General features: G+C 47.2%; 1 protein-coding gene across 9 annotated transcripts in view; it reads left to right on the top strand.

Annotated features, from left to right (window-relative positions):
* The window catches only part of KCNMA1 (potassium calcium-activated channel subfamily M alpha 1), a 728885-nt gene that overhangs the window by 504465 nt on the left and 203294 nt on the right, over window positions 1-21126 (top strand). For 7 of the 9 annotated variants that reach the window (XM_037056365.1, XM_037056367.1, XM_037056369.1 and 4 more), the window contains exons 9-11: window positions 507-598; window positions 17851-17961; window positions 20522-20627. In XM_037056365.1, coding sequence (XP_036912260.1) covers window positions 507-598; window positions 17851-17961; window positions 20522-20627 — 309 coding nt within the window. Of the gene's footprint in view, window positions 1-506; window positions 599-696; window positions 789-17850; window positions 17962-20521; window positions 20628-21126 lie in introns of those variants that run through there. The other 2 variants (XM_037056362.1, XM_037056364.1) reach the window with 2 other exon arrangements.

Raw genomic sequence — 21126 nt, 5'->3', positions numbered from 1 at the left:
TCTTGTGTGCGTGTTCGTGATAGTTGTCAAATGGAAACATTCGTTTTTTTAACTCTTCCTTCAGTGTTTATTGTCTTCAGTCACTCAGAAAGGCACCGACTCCCCTTAGAATTTTAACTGGGAAGAAAGGTCTCCTCCTGCAGTAGTTTGCGGATGTGAGCCTGTGAGTGTGTAGCTTCCCCAGCTCATGCCCCCTTTACTTAATTTCTCTTCAGGAAGAAGAGCTAGATGTCAGTTTGTTTATTGCTCTCTCCTTCGTATTTTTCTCAACTGTGATTTTTTTTTTTTCATTGTCTAGGTTGGCTGATGTTTGTTTTGTCCTGTGTATTTTCAGAAGCTTGCCCTTTTTGTGCTTTTTAAAGAAATAACCCAGAATATCAGTATATACCTCCACAGTTCTAACCCTTTTGTGTTTTCAGATCTTAGTATCCCCCTTTCTGAAAAGGTCACCCCCTTTCTTTGGCCTATCTTTTTAGTCTCTCTTCTGTCTCCTATCTTCTCCTCAGGCCATGTTTGCCAGCTACGTCCCTGAAATCATAGAGTTAATAGGAAACCGCAAGAAATACGGGGGCTCCTATAGTGCGGTTAGTGGAAGAAAGTAAGTATGCCCAGAGGTTTTGCTGCCTCCGCTGCGGTAGAATCCTCTCTGCATGCCATTTTTTTTTTGGCTCTTGTTTCTTTGTTTCATGCATGTAGGCAATGTTTGCCCGCTACGTGCCCGAAATTGCTGCTCTCATCCTGAATCGGAATAAATTCGGCGGGACTTTTAACAAACATGGAGGCAGAAAGTAAGTCAGTTGCATCAGAAAAGATGTGGTTGAGTGACTTCTGAGAGTCCCCACGGTGGTGGCACCCGAATCCTGCCCCTCTCCTACCCCACCCGGGTGCTTCTGTGAGGGCAGGGCCACCTTCTGTGTGGGGTGTGATGTCAGAGGTTGCCCAGGTGTCACACTGGGACCGACCACCTAGGTCCATTCTCATTCACAGCTTTCCTCCCTATACATCGTTCCAAGAGACATGGATTTATCCTGGAAGGGGTCCACCTGTCACTGGGCCCATACTTTCTGTCCTGATCCCTAACAAGTGAATCCAGATCATTCATCCTCTACACCAGCTGGCTTGGTGCTTATACTCTGGTCCCTCACACTAAGGTGATGCCATCCTATGGGGGGTTTTGTGCAGCGATAACACGGGAGCATACTCCAGCTAGGAACTCTTAGGAAGGACAAGATCAAGGTCACCTTGCCTACCATAAGGTGTGTGGCCACCAGGGAACCAGTTCTGTTTAGCCAGAGACACGGGGCTCATCCACAGAGGGGTCCGTTACTCAGCTGAAATTTCTTTCGGGCAACAAATATGTGCACGGCATGTCAGGGCACTGCGTGCTGTGGCTGATGAGCCTTTTGTTTGGCTTCCCAGGCACAAATGCTTTCCACATGGGGTCTCTTTGGATCTGCGCTCAGATCCCTTTATCAGTGTCAGTATCAGGATGCGGGTCCACCGTCAACCAGAGGCTTTACTCCCGAGCACAGGGCGGGACCTCGCCACCCTGTCCCCTGCCGGCCACCGTCTCTTGCAGAGAATGTCGGGCTGGCAGCAACCTTTCTTCACTATTTAAATTTTTTTCTTGGGCACACAGCTTTGTTTCTGAGGTTGTTTTTGAGTTTTTGTTCTTATTTTAACTTCTCTAGGGTAAGCTGCACACGTCTTTATTGTGCAGCTCGGGAAATCTGTACCTCTGTGCACGCCCAGACTTAGATGCAGAACATTTTCCTCACTCTTGCCCCTTCCCTGTTGTAGAAACTCCTGCATTGGAACGAGTTTTGTTTTTTGCTCTTTTTTTAATCCCTTTTCAGGTCAGCTCTGAAAAAGCCTGCTTTGTTTTTTAAGAGAAAATCGTCCCCTTGGCACAGCACCCCTTCCATCATGGCCCCTCGTTGCCCGACTGCCACGTTCGGGAGCGAGTCCCTCTCCTGTGGCGACTCCGGCACACCCTGAGCTCAGGGGTCTGGTCCTCCCTCCAGAAAAGCAGGAGGTGGGAAAGGGCCGATTTTCTGGAACGACCCACAGGACACCCGTTCCCCTCCTAAGGAACAAAGGACAGTGGGGGCGAGGAAGCCAGTTGGCCTCTTTTCCGTGGAGGCAGCACGTGGCCGCGCCTCCCCTCTAATGGAGCCACCCCCCTTCCTATGATCGTAACTGCCCTGGATGAGATGAGAACCAAGCTGTTCTGGTTTCTGGGCCACTGGTTGGATCCAAAAGGCCAAATACGGCTAAAGATTCCCGTTGGTCGTTTGTTCCAAGGCAAGAGGAAAACAGCTTCTCTCTTCATTTTGCCTGGAAGGTGTGCACAGGTTGCCATAAAACAGAAGGCATTCCAAGACCTGGGCTCTCTGCCGCCTCCCCACCCACTGTCCCAGCCAGCTCTCCAACCCCTGCCCCCAAAGGAGTCAATAAAATCAGTTGCCCCAAAGTCTTTGTTGAAATTATTTCTGGACTCTCACTCCAGGTAAATTTCACCCCCCCCCCCCAATTTAGCTCCCCAAGTCCAATGTGGGTGGGCCTGGCAGGCAGCTTTAGTTGATGAGTGACCCAGACCAGGCCCTCAGACCCGTGCTCACTCACCAGCCTGGGCAGACGGGTCATGTGTTGCCATGGCAACAAGTGGCATTTCCACTCAGCCCCCCGTGTGGTGACCACTTCAGATCACAGACTCCCCGTAGCCTTTGTTCTGCCTCCATGCCATAATCTTTTATCACTGCCGTTAGCCTGTTTCCCCCTCCTCTTTTTTCCTATTTTCTTTATGAAAATGCGCACTTCGCTTTTAATGTTCTCTTTGGGTCTCCAATGTTCCCCGACCCGGCGGACAGAGAGCAGGTCTGTCATCAACACTGGGACTGTTCACTTTACTTTGCGCATTGTTTCCTGGTTCAAAAGCTAATTACTAAGTAGTTTAAAGAAGCCCTTTGGTCACTGAGATCTTTCATCAGAAAATATAAGCTTGGGAAAGGAGCGGTAATAAAGGGCCATTAGCACCCTTTGTTTGATGTTGTTTTTCCAGTCAGTAGAACAAGATTGATGAAATGTTATGTTTGGCCAAAATTTGAGTTTTCATTTGGAATTCAGCGTTGAGAGAATGGGCTGTCAGAATCAATAAGTTTTCTTGCGCTGGGGATGTGGGCATGTGGTAGTAATTAGCAATATAAGGTCTTTAGTTGAGCAACCAAGCATGGGTTCTGGCAGCAAACATAATGAGAAACTACAGTTGTTCTATTTCTAACGTCAAAAAGTTTCCAGATAAAATTAAATGCATTTGCAAGAGGAAAGCAGCTAAACTTTGTTGAAAGACAGAGTTCAGACTCTTAAAATAGTGCGCTTCGCCCCATGTTTTTGTGTGTGCATACATGGACGTGCTGTGTTCATGGGCACACTTGCACACACACTGCTCCCTAGGAGTTGATCGAGTGAGTGCCTGGAAAGGAGGTAAAACATGTACGTAAGTTAAGGGATTGGCTTATGTTTGTGTATTTCACTCAGGAAGAACCTCCCTAAAAATGCATTAACTTCTCAGAGAACTCAAGGTACCTCGCAACCCAAAGCTACAGAGACACAGAACTTTGAAATCCAAAGATTATTTAGAGTAAAAGAAAATTAGGCAGAGGAGCTCAGGGGTTTGTTTACGTGGCACCCAATTTTAGGATATAGGAGAATATGAAGATTTCGTTGGCACCTCATTTCCAGTGCATGTTTGGCATAAACACTTCACATGGCGTCCCCAGAATGTCTTCACCACCAGCATGGCTTACTCCAACATTCTCTTCAATATTCCACACCTGACCTCCCACGAGACATCAGAGCCAGCATGGGTGTGGGGCAGCAGGGGTCTGTGTGTCAGCTTTTCTCTAATTTATCTTGTTAGGATGTACTGGGCCTCCTAAGAACAGGACTTGGGTATCAACAACCAGGGGCTCCAGGAGTGGCTGAGGAAGGAAGTCTTCCCAAGTTGGAGGTCTAGGGGACAGTTAACCCCCTGGGCCGAGTCCCCAGGTTTTATTAAGAAGAGCAGCCTGCCCGCAGCCCAGCCTTCCTCCTGAGCCCACTGCCGACTCCTTTTTGCTTTCATGTAATGGCAAAGCTGCTCGGAGGTGGGGGAGCGCAGGGGTGAGGCTCCCATGGCCTTCGGGACCCCAGCTTGCTCCCCTTCCTCCCACAGCTCCTGCCATTTCCCCCAGAGGTTTCCTCTCTGTGTGTGACTCAGCCCACTCCTGGTTAACTTATGAGAACTGACAGATCATGGTCCGAGGTCACATGGCCAAGGGCCATGGAAAATAATCCACCACAGAGAAGAATCCGTCTGCTCAAACCTGCTTATTAGAGGAGGCCTTCTATTTCCCATGCTGGGATTCTGGGGCCCAAACTGGGGCAGTCTTAGGCCAGGTGTTTGGGACAGAGGAGAATGGGATGGGTTTGCATTGTTCTGCTGATTCCTGGGAGCCAAATACTGAGAAGACACATGGAAAGAGGAATGAATAACAGAGGACAAGGAGTAGGCAAAAGGGAACAGGAAAGTGAATGTAATTTACTTGGGGGAAATGTTCCAGTTGGATGAGGAAGCTAAGTCTCCGTTCTGGTTGGGGGAATAGTTGTCACAGACCAACCAGGTCTAGCTCCAATTCATGAGGGCTGTCTGTGAAACTTAAACACTAGTGGTTTCTCTTAGAACGTTTGCTTATATCCGTCTGGAAGTGAGAATGTGAATCAATGTAGTACAAAGCCCTAGGACCACCTGCTATAACAATAATAATACCTACAGATCCTTGCATCTTTCTTTATTTTCACAGCAACCTGTGAGGAAGGTATTATTATCATCTCCACTTGCAATGGGTGAGGAAACTGAGGAACAGAAAGGTTAAGTGACTCGCCGGACATCACACAGCTAGTGGGGGGTAGGTCTGGCATTTAATGGGGGCAGTGCGTTCCACTGGGACATGTTAATTCTCCACATCATCTCCTGAGACCCTGGTCTGCTCTCAGTAGTCTTGTCATAGTCTCTTTTCTCCACCGCTGCCCTTAAGCGAGGCCAGGACACTGTACGTGATGGAGAGGAAGAAATGCATGAGTATCACTTGGGGTCTGTCGCCTCTTTCTGATCATCTATTGCCTCTAAGTCTCTTGGCCCCACAGTCCAGGACGAAAAGTTGGAGAGGGGATGAAACAGTTTTCATTTTTGGATTTTGTTCGTTTTGTTACACAAGAAATGGATTCGCCTCTTGAACACTTCTAACAATGAGAGACTTCTGAGGATGGACAGACAGATCATTGATCACGTTGAGATCAGTGTGGTATTTGTGGATTTCAGCACTTTCAGCCTCTTCACTGGCTCCATCCTTCCAGGGGAGTTCATTTTCTAGGTTATGGCCATGGTGGATTGTAGTGACCTGCCAGATTTTGGTACCCTCCTGGGGCAGGCCCACCTGCATTTTGCCTTAAGGAGAGCCTGCCCTGGTGGACATATCTACCTGTTCCCTTCAATTCCTTGCTTGTTCTGCAGCACAGCTTAGAACACGTCTCTGGTTCTGGTTTTTTAACTTTCAGTGAGAATTAGAGTGGCAGGAGCTCCTCCTAGAACATCCTCTGTGAGGCACACTTTCTGGGTTTATTTCAGAACTTTGAGCCGGGGTAGCTGCATCCTTCTGGAGAAAGTGAGGGCATTCCACCTTCAACCTCAGATGTGTCCTCAGGGTTGGAAAGACCCCCAGAGCCATAGAGGTGGGTAGACTCTACCGTACGTGTCCATTTAAAAATGAAAACAGAGTGCTTTTTTAATGCCCTTTCATGTAAGTGCTTGTATTTTGAAGAGTATTCAGGAATTTGGAACAAAATGTCAAGAACTAAGAACTGTTGGAGCATAGCTAGTTTCCTGCCTCACGGTCCAGGGCTGTTATTATCTCCACTGGCTCATTCATTCAGTGCAGGGTGCCCGCTGGGTACCTCTGTGCCCAGCACAGGGCTGGGTTGCGTTGGGTGCCAGCAATGCAGCAGTTCCCTGGGATGAGCAGGCTGCCTGTGGACCCTGTCCTTGCGGAGGTTGCAGTCTCCAGGAGGTTCTAGGCAATGAGCCCGGGGGGATGAAAGAAGTTACAGGGCATACATTTTAATATATGCAGCAAAAACAGAGACAAAACCAAAGGTTCTGTTATAGAGCAAAACAGGGATTATTTATCTTCAATAAAGTGGTCCAGGGAGTTGACACCTCGGAGATGTTACAGCATGTTCAGTGAGTGCTTAACCCAGCTTTCATTACCCCTGAAAGAAGTCAACACTGTAGTTTTATAAGTTCATGTTTTGTGAACCCCCCTCACTACCATGAGTCTTGTCTTCTACCTCCGTGGGACTGAGTCCTAAAATCTTTCTCTCTGGGGCTCTGGACTGCTCTTCCTCCGACCCACCAGGTGAGGCATCCACAGACCTTCCCTGGTTCTTTATTTTACTCTTTCTTTCCTCTTACCAGAAATATGCTCATATCTTCTTCTGTGTCCTTTGATCGTTTCTAATTACCCTTCCTAGTCCCTCCTTCTTGGCTGCCTTGTGTCAACATGAAATTCAAATTCCACTTCACTTTCTTCACCACAGTCAGGTTTTGCTCCGCAGTGGTTCTGGACCTTTTTTTTTTTTTTTTTAAGAATTAGAATTTTAAATGATCTGCTGTGGAGGAACAGGAATTATTTCTTTACAAACACTCATTTAACTTACCCCTGATAGGCCCCCACCTAAAAGAGAACCAACATGAGCCATGCCTTCATCCTCACTCCTCCCACATGTGTCTGTGGAGTGCTCGCTACACGCCAGGCACTGGGGCAATGGGTTTCTCCCTCCCCATAAAACTCTCTAAATGTGCCATGTCGACCATGAGCAGCACGTGATGAGTTGTTGGACCACCACTGTGGTTGGGGAGTTCAAACCCGAGCTTATTTAAACCTCCCCTATCGCTCCTGGAGGTGGCACCTGCTCCCTAACATTTCCATGACCGCTGTTCCTGAGAACGCCTGGCCCCAGCACTTGGGAACAGGATGCAGGTTACTCCACGTGGCGTTGTCTCGGGCCCAGCAACTCAGGCCTTCCCTTCCTTTCCCGTGTGCGTGGAGCGTGGGCAGCACTCACTCTTGCTTCTCCACAGGCTGCATCGGGGGCTGCTCCTGGGAGTGGTGCTCCCTGGGAGATGTCATTTGTGATTTCTGTTTCCCAGACACCGTTCTGGGTGAAATGTGACTGAAGCTTTGCATTGTACACGAACTCCCATCCCTTGACAAGTGAGCCATTCAGCCCTCTCCTTGCAACGCCCACGCGAGCCCCAGCCTGAACTCCCCAGCAATGTCTTCAGATTCCTAGTTTTTAAAACCGTAAATTAGCAAATCATCAGCATATCACTGAGAAGGATCATCTGGTAGCCATTCAAGTCAAAAGGAAACACAGGCCCCAATAACCGATCTTCACAAAGATATGAAGAACTGTGGACAGACAGATACAGTAAATAGGAAGACAAACAGATAATTCAAGTTGACAGGCCATCTTGGACTGATTAGGCATTCTGCTTTGATTAACATTAAACTTTTAGGGGAGGTAAAAAATGAGATTGCCCTAATACTTTGGAACAATGACCCCTTGACTACTTCTGAAATTCAGTACCGAGGGACAGATACCAAAAGCAAGTGTCAATTAGATGCTGGGTTGTATAATGTAATATGCCAGATATTTCTTTCCCATGAGAGGGGTCTTAGTGGGTGTGGATGTGGGCGCTTCTTTCTTTGCATCTGCTTTGGATTCTTATAAGCCACATCTTCAGTCCCTTTCAAACTTGATGCTCTATTTAAAGAGACTTGGTTGCATATTAAATCAATTTCCTGATAATACTAATGGAATGAAAGCTCCCCCCTCCCTGACACGTTGCTGCTGTCTCTCTTCCCTTCCACACACTTATCAAAATGTTCCAGCTATTGTTCTGCAAACAGGAATAGAAATGTAGGTGGGAGATGAACTATGTGCCTAAAAAAATAAAAAAGCACATTCAAGCCTAGATTTTGCTCTCAACTGTTCTTTCTTCCATTAAAAAAAGAATTCTGAATATGACTTTTCTAATTATAATCCTCGAAGACGCTTTCTCTTCAACCTCACATTTGATTGGATGAATCCTTGCTGGGTAGATTTCAAATCTAGAGAAGGAATGAAACCCTCCGAGACTGAGTTGCAGCGTTTTCGGTCCCTGCCTATGCCGTTCATTCTGATGGACGTCGTTCCAGAGCTGCACAAAGCAGTTCTTAGCACAATAGATTTGGGGTTCATTCCATAGCCGCTGCCATCATACACTGAAAGTAAACCAGGAAACTTTCTAACTGGCCAAGCCCAGTGTCTCTGTTTATTAAAAATCTATGGGGGCTAATGCAATGTGAAACTCATGGGAACCTGACTGTGTGACTCTCAGGATCCAGCCTCCTCATCTAGCTCTGGTGTCACGTGACGGTGATGGCCTGTTCTTGTCCCCAGAGCCACAGGGACTGCTCCAAATGTGGGTGCCAGCTGTCAGTAAAAGCAATCTGATATCCCCTCCCTATACCTTCCCAATAAGGGGACGTGGAGGCGATTCAGGGATACATGCATGCCACCTCTGTGAGAGGTGTTATGACCTTGGCTGCTGACCACAAAGGCCAATGTCGGCTAGCGTATAGAGCAAATTTAGGAAACCTCTCATTCAACATATTTGCTCAACTAAAAGTTATTTGAGTCCCTGCCATGTTCCAGGCACTGTGCTGTGTTTAAAAGCGTGAGCTAGAAGCTGTGGTTCTTGCTACTCTGGAGTGTACCTGAGACATTGACCAGTCAGAATCATTCAAGAAGTCAGTGGCAGCTAAACAGAAGCTTGATTATGTAGGAGCATCATCGCAGTGAAATGCTTTTTTGGTAAGAATTTTATTCAATAAAATCATGAAGGTATAAAGCAACATGAAGGCTGCAAGCATTTTAGAAGGGTGCTCCTAAAAGCATTTGATAATCCCCATTGTTAAATGCACCCATTGGAGTAGTTTAGGGAAAAGGTAACAGCAGGTGATTTGTGCCCCTAAAACCTGTGGGTCTAATGATGGACCCAGCGAAAGAGGGGTGCAGGGAAATTTGGGAGGGTGGGGAGCTGCCAATGCTACCCTGAGTTCCACTCCATTGCAGACTTTCTCCCCTGGGGAGTCTTAAGCCTCACCAAGCTCTGGCAGCTGTGGACAGCTCCGAGTTCTGCGCACAATAGAGGCTGGAGGCCTCTGGGGCCTATGCAAGTGTGTTGCCTCTACTCAGCCTGGGGGGCTAGCAGAGTGTGCTACCTGGCTGGGGTCACACCTGTGGGTGTGGCTGGGGAAGCAGGCCAGGATGTGTCAACTTGATTGTCATTATGGGAGGGTCAATTCCAAGGGCTTATGCTCTAGGGCCCTGAGGCATGGTTTAGCAGGGGTGTTAGGGAGGGCTTGATTTGCAAATCCAAGCGGGCATGCTTCCCCCTCCACTGGCAAAATTGAGTGCTTGGACCCATTCTCTCTGTTTCACCTTCATTCCCAAAGAGGTAGCTGACTGTTGCCTTAATCTTCTCTTTTCTTGGTCCCTTCTGTTCAGAAACAGCATTAGCAAATGAAGAGAGGCAAATCTGCTTTGATCTGAACAGAGGGAAGTGCCCTTCAGTGCTCTGATCCCTCTATGAGAGCAGAGAACCATCTAGGATTGGAAGGGAAAACCGGCTGACTTAAACATGAGCAGAGGCCAGTGCGTCTGCAGCAATGGGATAAATAAAATGCAAAATGAATGAGGGGTGGGGAGAGAGACAAGGAAGAACCCAAGCAATTTGTGCGAGTTGGGCAGTTACGGCATCGCTTACTTAAGAAGGCCCTGTAACTCCTTTTGTAGGAAGGAAGGAAAGGAGCAGAAAGAAACTAAAACAGTGGTGATAATATTTGCATCCTGTGTTATTGTGAGAATGAAATGAAAACTAAAGGCAAAAAAATTTGCCATTTACGATATAGTTTGGTTACAGGCAACAGAAACTGATTCTTGCTGACTTAAGCAGAAGAAGATTTTAAATTTTTTTGTAAAGGTTGGAATACTTTATGGAATAAGAGAAAGGTGAAGAGTCATATCCGAGAAAGGACAGAGATGACCCCGAGAAGCAGCTATGGGATCTGTCAGGAGGGCTGTGACTACAGGGTCTCGCCATCAGGATCACTCAGCCCGCAGGGTGCACTTAGTATCATTCCACTCAAGATTGAAAAGCACCACTGATTGGCTGAGCTTGGGCAGGGAACCTTGATTAAAGGGCCCAGAACTGCACCTGGTTGGGGAGGAGTGATTCTCCCAACTAAAAATGAGGGGTTGTTGACAAGAGGGAGGGTACATGCTAGATGGCCAATGTTTTCTATGTTGAAGTTCCCAGAATTTAGTTTTGAGACTTAAACTGAAATGCCTTTTGGGCAACCAGCTACAGAAGATGCGGGGTGGTTCCTTGTGCACAGTCTGATCATGGAGGTGCCGATGCTGATCCCGCTAGGGGCCTTCAGGTCCTGGCCACCTGCATGTGGTAAGATGCACCCGCTTCATGCAGAAGGTTCTGGTCTGGTCAGGACACCTCAGGGTTTTCCATTGGGGCTACCAGTAGTCTCTCCTCTGACCTTGGGGCTGTTTTCCAGAGGTGACTTTGCCTCGCTGTTGGGGTCTGTTTGCTCAACCTTCTGCCCCCCAGTTAGCAAAACAGCCTGTCTCTTCCAAAACAACTCTGTTGACAGCTGGATCAGATGATTACCTCATTCTCCCCCTCACTAGGAGGGAGAAGACATTTCCTTCTGTTGTGCTTAGCAAGTACTGCAGTAGATGTACCCCTAGGTAGGAAATGATCTTCCAACTTCCTTGGGTTTTTTGTTTGTTTGTTTGTTTTTGTTGTTGTTATTGTTGTTTGCGTGCTTCTTTTAACATTTGTTTTTAGCAGGAAATAGTTAAAACAAGGTTTGGGATGATGTGCTCTCAGAGTTGTTTTGATTTCATTTTGGTCCTTTTTACATGTACTTTTCTCTCATAAACTTGAAATGTGGTGGTGGATCTGAGGTGGCAAGTCAGTCAGTGCTCTGACAGGCTTACAGTTAACTGTTAAGTTTCTTCTGTGAGTCCTGTGGCGCGGGGTAACCTAGCTACGTCCACTCAAGCAACCAGTCCATTGGTCAACAGATAGATCTGGAATGCCCAGCCAGTTTTGGAGTCCAGGGTGGGGCCCACCCACCGGATTTGCCTTTGTTTACAGACGATGATCCCCATGTGGAAACCCTTTGGGGCAATCCTTAGGGATGGGCCATTGGCACAGGAGGAAGTGGAAGGCAGAGGTTGCTGTAGCCTTCCTCCTTTTGGGCAGTACTTTGAGTATTGACCACTGTGTGATGTGATGCGGGTTGTGGGGTCTCTTGCTACCCCACCCTGCTATCTATGTGATAAAACACTGCTGAATTTTTTTGACAAGTCTTTAACATGCATTCCCATCAAGTCAGCAGCTACCAGTGGTGGGAGGCATTGGGGGGATGTGAGACGAGGAAAACATGATTAGAAGGCTCAGCAGAAAGACAAGAGATTCTAACATATGTATTTGATATAAATATTATAGTTTTACAGAGACATCGAGATCAATATATGCCACATTTCATCTACCTCCTTGACAAAGTGAGCACAACGTATTCAGGAAAAGCTGTATAGGATTTTCAATTTACTCTGTATGATTTATTGTGACAGGATAGCTATGGGTTTTTCAAGTTCTTTATACTTGTTCCAGTAAAAATGGATATAGTATCTTTAAAAATAAACAGCCCCGAGCTGTGCATTTTACATTGTCTTCCTACAGCAAGGCTTTGCTAAAGAGAGATTAAGACCCCTTGTGAGACCTGCTGCAGTCGGATTAGCCTCTTCCCTCACTCTTTAGCATTTTGGGGGTAGGGAGGGAGCAGTTGTGGGGAGCATAAACAGGTAACTGAATTAGGAAGCTGTTGCGCAGGTCTAGACAGTATAGGCTGATGGCATGAACTGAGGTGGGGCCAGAGAACTGGAGCCCAGTGGGAGGATTCATCAGTGTCTGTGGCACAGCCCAGTCAGTCTGGGCCTCTTCATTTTATAGTGGCTTGTCCTTGGTTGCCCAGGACTGGAGCTCCTTCCAGCGCACCAATGGCTTCCTCTGTTTAGAAGGCATCAAACCACAGTGGTAGGTCTGCCCTCACTCTGGCATTCACTTGGCACTGAATCTCTCTCTGGACCTCAGTTCCCACATCAGAATGATGCAGGCACTAGGCTCTACAACTTGCCAGGGGCAATTCTGACACAAAGATTCATGTGAGACCATGCAAAGGAGCCCATCACTGTCACAGTCCCTTTTTCAAAGGCTGCTGGCTCTCCGCAACACTACCTGAGTGTTTTTTAAAAGTGTGTAGATGTTTGGTCTCATTAAACTAAGCTCAGTCTCAGTGGCGATGGATGATTCATTCCCTGTAGCTTCGAGAAGCTTTGTCTAGGGTCCCCCTCTCTGCCCTCCTCTAATGCCTCCAGCCCTAAGTCAGTGCCCCTAAGCTGCCCATCCAGAAAGGCACCAGTGGCACTGAGTTCTAAAACTGGGGTTCCAACTCCGCAGGGGCCTTCCCACTTCCTGACCCATTTCCAAGAAGGGAGCAGAGTGATTGTAGAGAATGTGTAGGATTTCATTCTGGAGTTAAAGATGCTTGATAACACCAATATGTACTTAGTGAGGAAGCACCCAGGAAATAAGTAGTTGGTCATTTTCTGGTGAGCCCTGACAACGTTCATAATAGTCAAGCATTGTTCTTGTTCTGATTAAGTCACACTCGACCCCTTGATGCCATGCTTGTACCGCGACCCGCTAGTGTTTCCCACCTCTAATTCAGCCGTGCCCATGATTGTGGCGCCCTCACCCCAAACCGGGTATGCTTGCCTCCATTGGATGAGTGAATCCCTTCCACAAAATCCATCTGCTACTATTTTTTCGTTACATGCTTCCTTGTACATCTGAGATGGATCTTTCAATCCTAGACATTAACATCAGTTTATCCCAAGAAAGATCTGTTCACAGAACTAAACAAAGCTTTAAAAACCAGAAAGGGCATCTGATGACAAATGGTTGTTGATTTAGGTGTGCTGGCCATCTTCACAGACCAGGTGGCCAGGCCCACTGGAAATCAGTTGTGATCGCCAGTGGTCTAAAAATGTTCAACCCTAGAGCTCCAGAGGGCAGCAGCATTGGTAACTTTCCTAAATGTTCCCCGTTGTCAACAAAGCATCTAGATTTCGGTTACCCTTGGATTCTTGGGCTGCTGAGGAAGTGCTAAGCTGGACATGGCCGGTAATATCTAAAATGAATACTTGCATCACTTTGCGGGCCCCAGGTTTGCCCAGTTACATGGCTTAAGTTGAAAGCTGGTTTAGAGTTTCTGCGGTCACTCAGCCTTCGCCGCCTTGAGCCTCCTGGCCTGACTGACCAGGTGCCACCAGAACCTAGTGATGCTGTGTCTCTGTGATGCTTTAAGTGAGGTTTATCTCCATCCATTCCAGTCCTTACACTAAGCCTCTCCCCTGGCCTGGGAGGAATGCTCAGACACCCCTCCTCCGTGTGTTCAGGAGGATCTCCTGATGGCCCAGCCCTGCCTGTCCTGAGGGGGCAGAAGCTGAAATACGGAATCCTGTGCCCTTTCTACATCAGATCTTTCTTAGTGAGAGTGAAAGTCAGAGACCTGGGTCATGTCCTGGGAGAGTCACTTTTACTTGCTGTGGGATCCCAGGCACATCACCTAAGGAAATCGACGTTCAGAGAGGTTGTCTGAGAAGATGCAGGTAACAGACACAGGGTTGTCTGAGGATTAGGTGAGATTAAATGGGACACAGAGCATTTTGTGTCTGCTGCATATTGATTTACAGGCGTCACATGAATCCTACCATTTAATGCTAACCATGAGCCAGACCTTGACTGGGCTATCACATGTATTGCCCATTTAAATAAATCCTCCGGCCCCTCAGAGATTCTGAATTCAAAGTTATAAAATGCAGAATTGGTACCTTGCCCAAGACCGTTTAGTGGTTCAGTCTCTGAACTGAGCCACCACAGGGCTCTCAGAGTGGCAGTCTCACACGGCAGGTAGGTTTGTAGGTGTCACAGAACCTGACACAGGTAATTTTGGATGAGGATCTTTTTGGCATTCTTCAAATCACACACTGTTAACAACCATTACTCTGCTTCTGAGGACAGCACACCCTGCTCTCAATCTTAGAGCATTTTCAATGATATTTTCAATTGTTGAAGATACAAGAAACTCTGTTTCTCTTCTCCCCTCAATAACATCCTTCCCCAAACTACTGCCTCTGGAATGTTCAGCTCCTGAAAATATTTCTGAGAAATAAACATTTCCTCTTTCACCATCCATCCCTTGCACTCGTTGCACGGCCCTTGGCGTGTCCGCAGATGAGGGCTAGTGGGGGCCGACCTTCTAATGCAGATGCTGAGTTAGAAGGGCGGCCTCTCCCCATCCATCAATTCTAACTGCATTCAAACATTTTCAGTATGTGGGTTCCTTGATAACTTTCACTGTATGGAAAACAAAATAGAGGGAAATGATTACTGGCACAAAAGGGGGAAGCCGTAAATCTCCAAATCAGATATGGGACAGATTGGAACAATATGGGTCCCCCAAGGTTGCCATGATAATGCGTCTAATAACTCTCCTTGGGCAAAGAGGCGATCTGCTTTCAATCAATCTCTCTTTTTCTGAGCAGAAATACCAATTATGTTTGAAGGAAGATTTTTTACCTCCCTTTTTGATAAAGACTGATCTCTACCCTAGAAATCATGCTGTAGCTAAAAGATATATATTTTAAATTGTCTAGAATGGTATTGGACAGCCAACACCAAATGAGAAAAGTCCATTTTTCTTCTTCTTTCTTCTGCCAGCATTTGTCTGCTTCTTGAGAGAAGTGAAAGCTAATTAAAGGCTTAAGGGATAATATTGATTGCATTGGAATATATTTTATATGTACCCAGCACATTTTCAACTAAGAGAACCCTGACTCTTTCTAAGGCTGAATAAATCAGCTGGCTGGGTCTTTGATTCAAGGGTGAGAGGGCGAACTCACCTCCTTCTTCTCGGCTTCTCACACATCCGTCCTCGAGATGAATGATTTTAAAAGAGGAAGAGGGAATGCTGGCAGATATTCATTCAGTTCTTTGCATACAGGATAGGAAGGATGAATGTCCAGGCATTTCTCTGGCCCTCTCATTGATTTGAGTAGTTCAGCTTTGAATAATAACTGGGCTTATGCTGGTGTCGAACTATAAGCTTTGTAATGCCTGGGGCAGGAGGCTGGCTGGGGGTTTCAACATCTCAGTTCCCGCGTGTATTGAATGGGGGAAGAAGCTTGCCCAGGATCACACACATCCTTGGTGGCAGAGCGTGAAATGGAATACAACATACTTTCACATCCAGGTGAAACCAAGGTCAGTCCTGTGGAGGTACCCTTACCTTGGATCGTGCTGGTCTGTTCACTCATTCACTCATTTTTAGTCCTCACCCTAGAATATGTTGATTGATTTTAGAGAGGAAGTGGGGGGAGAGAGAGAGAGAGAGAGACAGAGAGACAGAGAGACAGAGAGAGAGAGAGAGAGAGAGAGGAACATTGATATGAGAGGGGAACATCCCTTGGTTGCCTCCCGTACATGCTCCTACTGGGAATTGAACCCCCAGTCCAGGTGTGTGCCTTGACTAGAAATCAGCCTGCAACCTTTTGGTGTATGGGGCGATGTTCCAATCCACTGAGCCACCTGGCTAGGGTGCTGGTCTTCCAAATCATGGAAATTTGTGGGCAGAAAGTATTAGAATTGCCCTAAGCAACCCCGCTGTCATTTGTGAAGGGGTCGGGAGGGAGGTCCTGTTTCTTAGTCCATTTCTGAACAAACTTGGCAAGTTCAAAATCAGAAATCTTGGTCAGATCATGCAAATTCACGAGCAGCCTGTTTTGTCCATACAAATGCACATGTGCCACAGGCAACATTTTAAGGTGCACTAAAAATGTATATAATCCAGGTGTTTGATTTACACCATGTACTCTGAATACTGTGTATTTTAGGAAGGTGTTAGTCATATGGATTTTGAGCATAACATTTGCATGGGTGGCCAAGGGATCTCCCTTGACCAAGCAGCGGCTGGCCAGAGAGCACGGCGATCCTGTGCAAATGTCTTGTCTGAGGGAGCTGTGGACACTCTTCCCTCCCCGGGATGCCCTCCGCTCGCCGATCACTAAGTACAGCTCCGTAACAATAACAGTTCATAATGGTGATGTTATTAACTGCAATGTGCGTATTATTGATTTACTCTTTGTTCTGCATCATTATCCTTTCACCAATGAGTTTACTGCATTATTCTCACATACTTAGTCAAGCACCAAATTACAACGAAAGGGCAGGCTCTTGTAATGGCATCTAATGGAACATTGCATAAGTGATCATCACTGCCTCCTATTATGAGCTGCCTCCAGCCATGCGCTTTCTGCCTTATTGGAATGTGCACCGAGCAATTACCAAGTGCAAGGGGCCTGGCCATTTTGAAATTTCCCACAGAATTACTGTGCTTCATGTTTGCCACCTGCCCATGCCTCACAGGCCAGCCAGATATTCAGCCTTTGTCACTATCAGCCCGAGGGGCACAGGGACCTGGGCTGAGCCCCTTTCCACAGCCCCTTTACTGTAAGCCAGCAGGTTTCATCTGTGCAGTCAGTCTCTGACTTTTGGTCCTGGGGCTAACTCTTACACCAAAGTACTTAGTCCTGAATAAGCACTGTGTAGTGAATATAAGAGGCCTCAGTATAGCCTGGTGTTAAAGTCAGGTTGGTCCAGAAGCCCACAGATGGAGGGGGGATGCTTGTTGCCGTAGTTCTGGAAGAGGGGCTCCTCTCCTCGGGGGGAGCCACTGTCTCCAGAATTGGAAGTCCAGACTACCCTGGAAGAGTGGAAATAATGCCAGCCTCATCTCTTCCTAGCTTCTCTCCATCTTGAGGTCAGTTCCTTCGGCTCTCAGAGAAATCTCTGCCACCCTAAGGAAGCAGCTGTCTGGGGACACACAGATCTGCGGCCTGATCTACGATTCCATAGGCGTCCTGTCCCCATTTAGCCCTGAGTAATGCTCACTTACTGTAAAGTGTTACATGCCCCCATTGTCGGAGGAGTTATGGCAGAAAAATGCAAAATTTTCCTTTTTACTGCTTATGGCCAGCAGAGCCCATAACGTGTCAAGCTGCACATTAGCCACCCTGATAAAAGTTCGCTTTCTTACACACAAAATCATCGTTTCAGCAAGATTTGTTATCTCATTACCTGATAAGCTCTATGTCATAAACCAAGACTCATTCAGTAAATCTCCCCGGAGGACGCTTTGTGGGCAGAAAGGGAGAGATATGAATCTGCAAGGGACTTGATAATGCAGCATTTAAGCGCAAGCATAATGTCACTTATTGTTAAATGCATAAAACCGCTTGGCCAAACGGTTGGGCTTTTAATAGGATTTTGTGCAGCATCAGGTGAGAAGCCATATGCCTTTTCCGTCGAGGAGTCACTGAGCACCTGCCAGCACCGCTGCTTTGCCTCACAGGCCTCTGGGGACAGGAGCTGGGCTTTCGTGGAGGCCGGGGGAGGGGGGTGACGGACGCTTTCCTGCAGCTGCGCGCTTCCTCTGTCCTGCTGGGAGTGGGTGCCTGGGTCATGGCCGGGCTGGCCTCTTCTAACTGGCCTCTCCCATTCAGGCACATTGTGGTCTGTGGACACATCACTCTGGAGAGTGTTTCCAACTTCCTGAAGGACTTTCTGCACAAGGACCGGGATGATGTCAACGTGGAGATCGTCTTTCTTCACAAGTAAGAGGCCCCTGTTGTTTCAAGACCCTCCTCCACTCAACAAGACTCCCACCTTGAGGGGGATACGGCTGAGGAGTGAAGGTCTGGGGGTGGCGCTGGGGGAGCAGAGCAGGGATGAGTGAGTCACAGTCCCTTCTGGCTTCACTGGAGAGGACAGTGTCAACCAGTGGACGTGGAAACGGCACACTAACTCAGTGGTGAGAGCAGCCCCTGCCTCTGTGAAGGCAGTTCTGGAGTTTATTATGGGTCACACACACCATCACTGTCCCCTCGGCCGTCTGGATCTCTGTGATCCAGATGTGTCCGCAGTGTCTGGTGTGGGATGATTAGCAGAATGCCGTGGATGCTTCAGGAGTGCCAGAGTGACACGGTGACCACAGAAGGCACAGGCCTTACAGGAAGCGGGGCGTAAGGGGATGATAATAACAACGACAACTGTGGTTCCTAGAAACCTCCAGTGGGGGAGCGTGCTTGCTAATCACGGCACATACAGTCTCTCCTGTGATCAACAGGAGTTAAGTACGAGCTCTGGACTTAGAACATCTGATGTGAATCTTGACTCAACCAATTACTTGTTGAACAAGTTACTTATCTTCTCTGAGCCTCAGTTTCCACATCCATAAGACCAGGAGATCATCATGGTTCCTATCAGCCTCCTTGGGCTATTGTGAGGATGGAAAGAAGGAACTCTTAGGAAGTAACTGCTCAATAAATGTGAGCTTGTACTGTGAAAGATAAGATATATTAGGTCACATAATCAATTTAGAAGTTAGGTCTTCTTTGTTTGTTTTATAGATGAGGAAGGCAAAGTAGCTCCCCTCTGCTCAGTGCTGTTGACATTTTAAGCTTTGTCACATTCCCCTTTGAAGTAAAAAGTAGTCTGCTCCAAGGATGAAAGGTTGGGGGGGAGGGGTGTGGCTCGAGCCTGCTGACATGGGTTGCACTGACTTCTTTTGTGGAGAGGGGCTGTGAAGGGGCTAGCCCTAGCCTTAAGTGGTGGGAGGCACAGAGCTTACGTGCTGGCGTTGGCTTGATGCAGCGTTGACCGCCCGGGACTCAGGCCTGCTCCAGGATTTCCCTGCAGGCGCCCATTCTGTTCATCCTCTTTCTGTGGGCATTTCACCAAACTGGCCGCCATGTTTGAGCCCTGGCATTTTTCTCCTCAGCACCGACCTCTTCAAGTTCTGAAAAGACTGGCCAGGCCACGGGCCTCAGAGCAGAACCCACAAATGGATTTGGTGCTTAGCCGCTGACTCTCAGCCGTGGGGCCTGTCTTCTCCTGAGCATTTTAGAAGGCCCGAGAGAAGTATAGTGCGCAGGTTCTGCCTTCATGTTGGTTGAACATTTCAAGCGTAACACGTGTGCAACATTAGATAGAGCACAGTATGGACACTGAATTAGCTTACTGAAGTCAGTCTAATCAAGTGGCAGAATGGCCGGGGGCCCGTGTGCTGGGGAGGGACCTCCGCTTCTTTATTACTAAGGCAGGAGTCAGGAAAGAAGCACAGTTCGTGTAGGATCTGGAAGACTGGCCCGGTGTATACAGGCAGCTACTCTGCTCTCACCCAGGGGTTTGGTCTGAATCAACAAGTTGGCTTCTTATGCTTCCATTGTTAGGACTCACCCCTGTCTCCTCTACATCGGTTAGTGTCAGCGTGACAGTCGTGACAGTCGGTGGCCCAAGTTAATTCATCTCCTGAAGCTTTGTGTTAATATCATACCTTCCTCCAGGGTTGTTTTGAGATTTAAATGAGTTCCTACTTGTCAAGTGTTTAGAATCATATTTGCTATATAGTAAATGCTGAAAACACTAAAATTTATTTTTATTAGGTACTTAATAAATGTTAGCCAAGTGTTGATTAATACAGTTCTTGGCGCCTAGTCGGTTTTAATGATCTCCCAGTGCCTAGTATCATACCATGAAGAAAGCAGGTATTTTTCATCTCTCCGGAATTAATAAATAAATAGTTATCATAATGATTGTTATCACTGATTTAATCTTTATCCCCCAGTGGGAAAGATGTCTTTACAGCTCGGCTGTAAGAATGATGGATACAGTACACAGGTGGGAACCAAGAACAGCACTGAGAGTAAAGGAGCTCTGTGTGCTGCTGGTCAGAGGGGACATTTTTTGATTCAGTCCCTATGGGATGAGAAGTCCAGGAGCTGGAAAAACAGGGAAAAGGCTCCTGATAGAAGCAGGAAGTTTTGCCAGGGGACCTTTGGCTAATCACTGATGTGACAGCCTCAGTTTCTCTACTCATCAAATAGGGACTCTACTTATAATGAATCCAAAGACATTTTGCCCCATGCTTATTAGGCTTTGCAGAAACTCGGGAGCCTGTTGATTCCACCTTGGTGTTGGTTTTACTTTGCAGTTGGGCTAGGGTTTTACCTCTCTTGAATGTGACCCTTTTATTTATGACAAGTGCAGGGGTTGCTTTGGAGGTGAAAGTCTTTATTCAAGTCCTCCTCTGTGGAAGTCAAGAGAGGGGAGGCTGTGGAGGCTGAAATACCTGAGTCCGTCATGCTAATGGCCGTGTTTTCTCCCCCTGCACAGCATTTCTCCTAATCTGGAGCTTGAAGCTCTATTCAAACGACATTTTACTCAGGTGGAATTTTATCAGGGTTCAGTCCTCAATCCACATGATCTTGCAAGAGTCAAGGTAAGAAGGAAGAAGTGACTTCTGCTTTTACTCCGTCTGAAGAGGGGGGTGGTGCCTGACTCTGGTGAGGGTCATATGCCTCAGGATGGTAGTGATGAGTCACCTCTCAACCCCTCATAAGTCAGAAACCACCAGCCTTGACATCACCCTGCCTTTGGCCCCAGGACTTCGTTCTGCTGGCACCTGGGGGCTCACCTGTAAGCTGTGCACACTTGAACTAGTCCTAACATGAAATTTGTTCTGCTAGTTCCCTCAGTGTTGGCACTGCTAGAGGAGGTAGACTGGTCTCATTCACAACATAATAATCGAGTTTTTCCCATCTTGAATACTTAAATTGGTCTCACCATAGCTCTGAAAGTCATCATTTTTATCAGAAAGGATCATTAACTATAAAATGCAAAATAAAATTTTAGCAAGCCATGAAACATTTTTAGCTTCCTTTTTATCTCCACCAAAGATTAAGGTGCAAAGCTAGACATACAGGTAGCCAGTACCAGTC

The sequence above is a fragment of the Sturnira hondurensis genome, unplaced genomic scaffold (genome assembly GCF_014824575.4).
Source record: "Sturnira hondurensis isolate 20B ecotype Veracruz unplaced genomic scaffold, ASM1482457v3 Scaffold0008916, whole genome shotgun sequence".
NCBI lineage: Eukaryota > Metazoa > Chordata > Mammalia > Chiroptera > Phyllostomidae > Sturnira > Sturnira hondurensis.
This window is presented reverse-complemented; position numbering and strand designations above follow the sequence as displayed.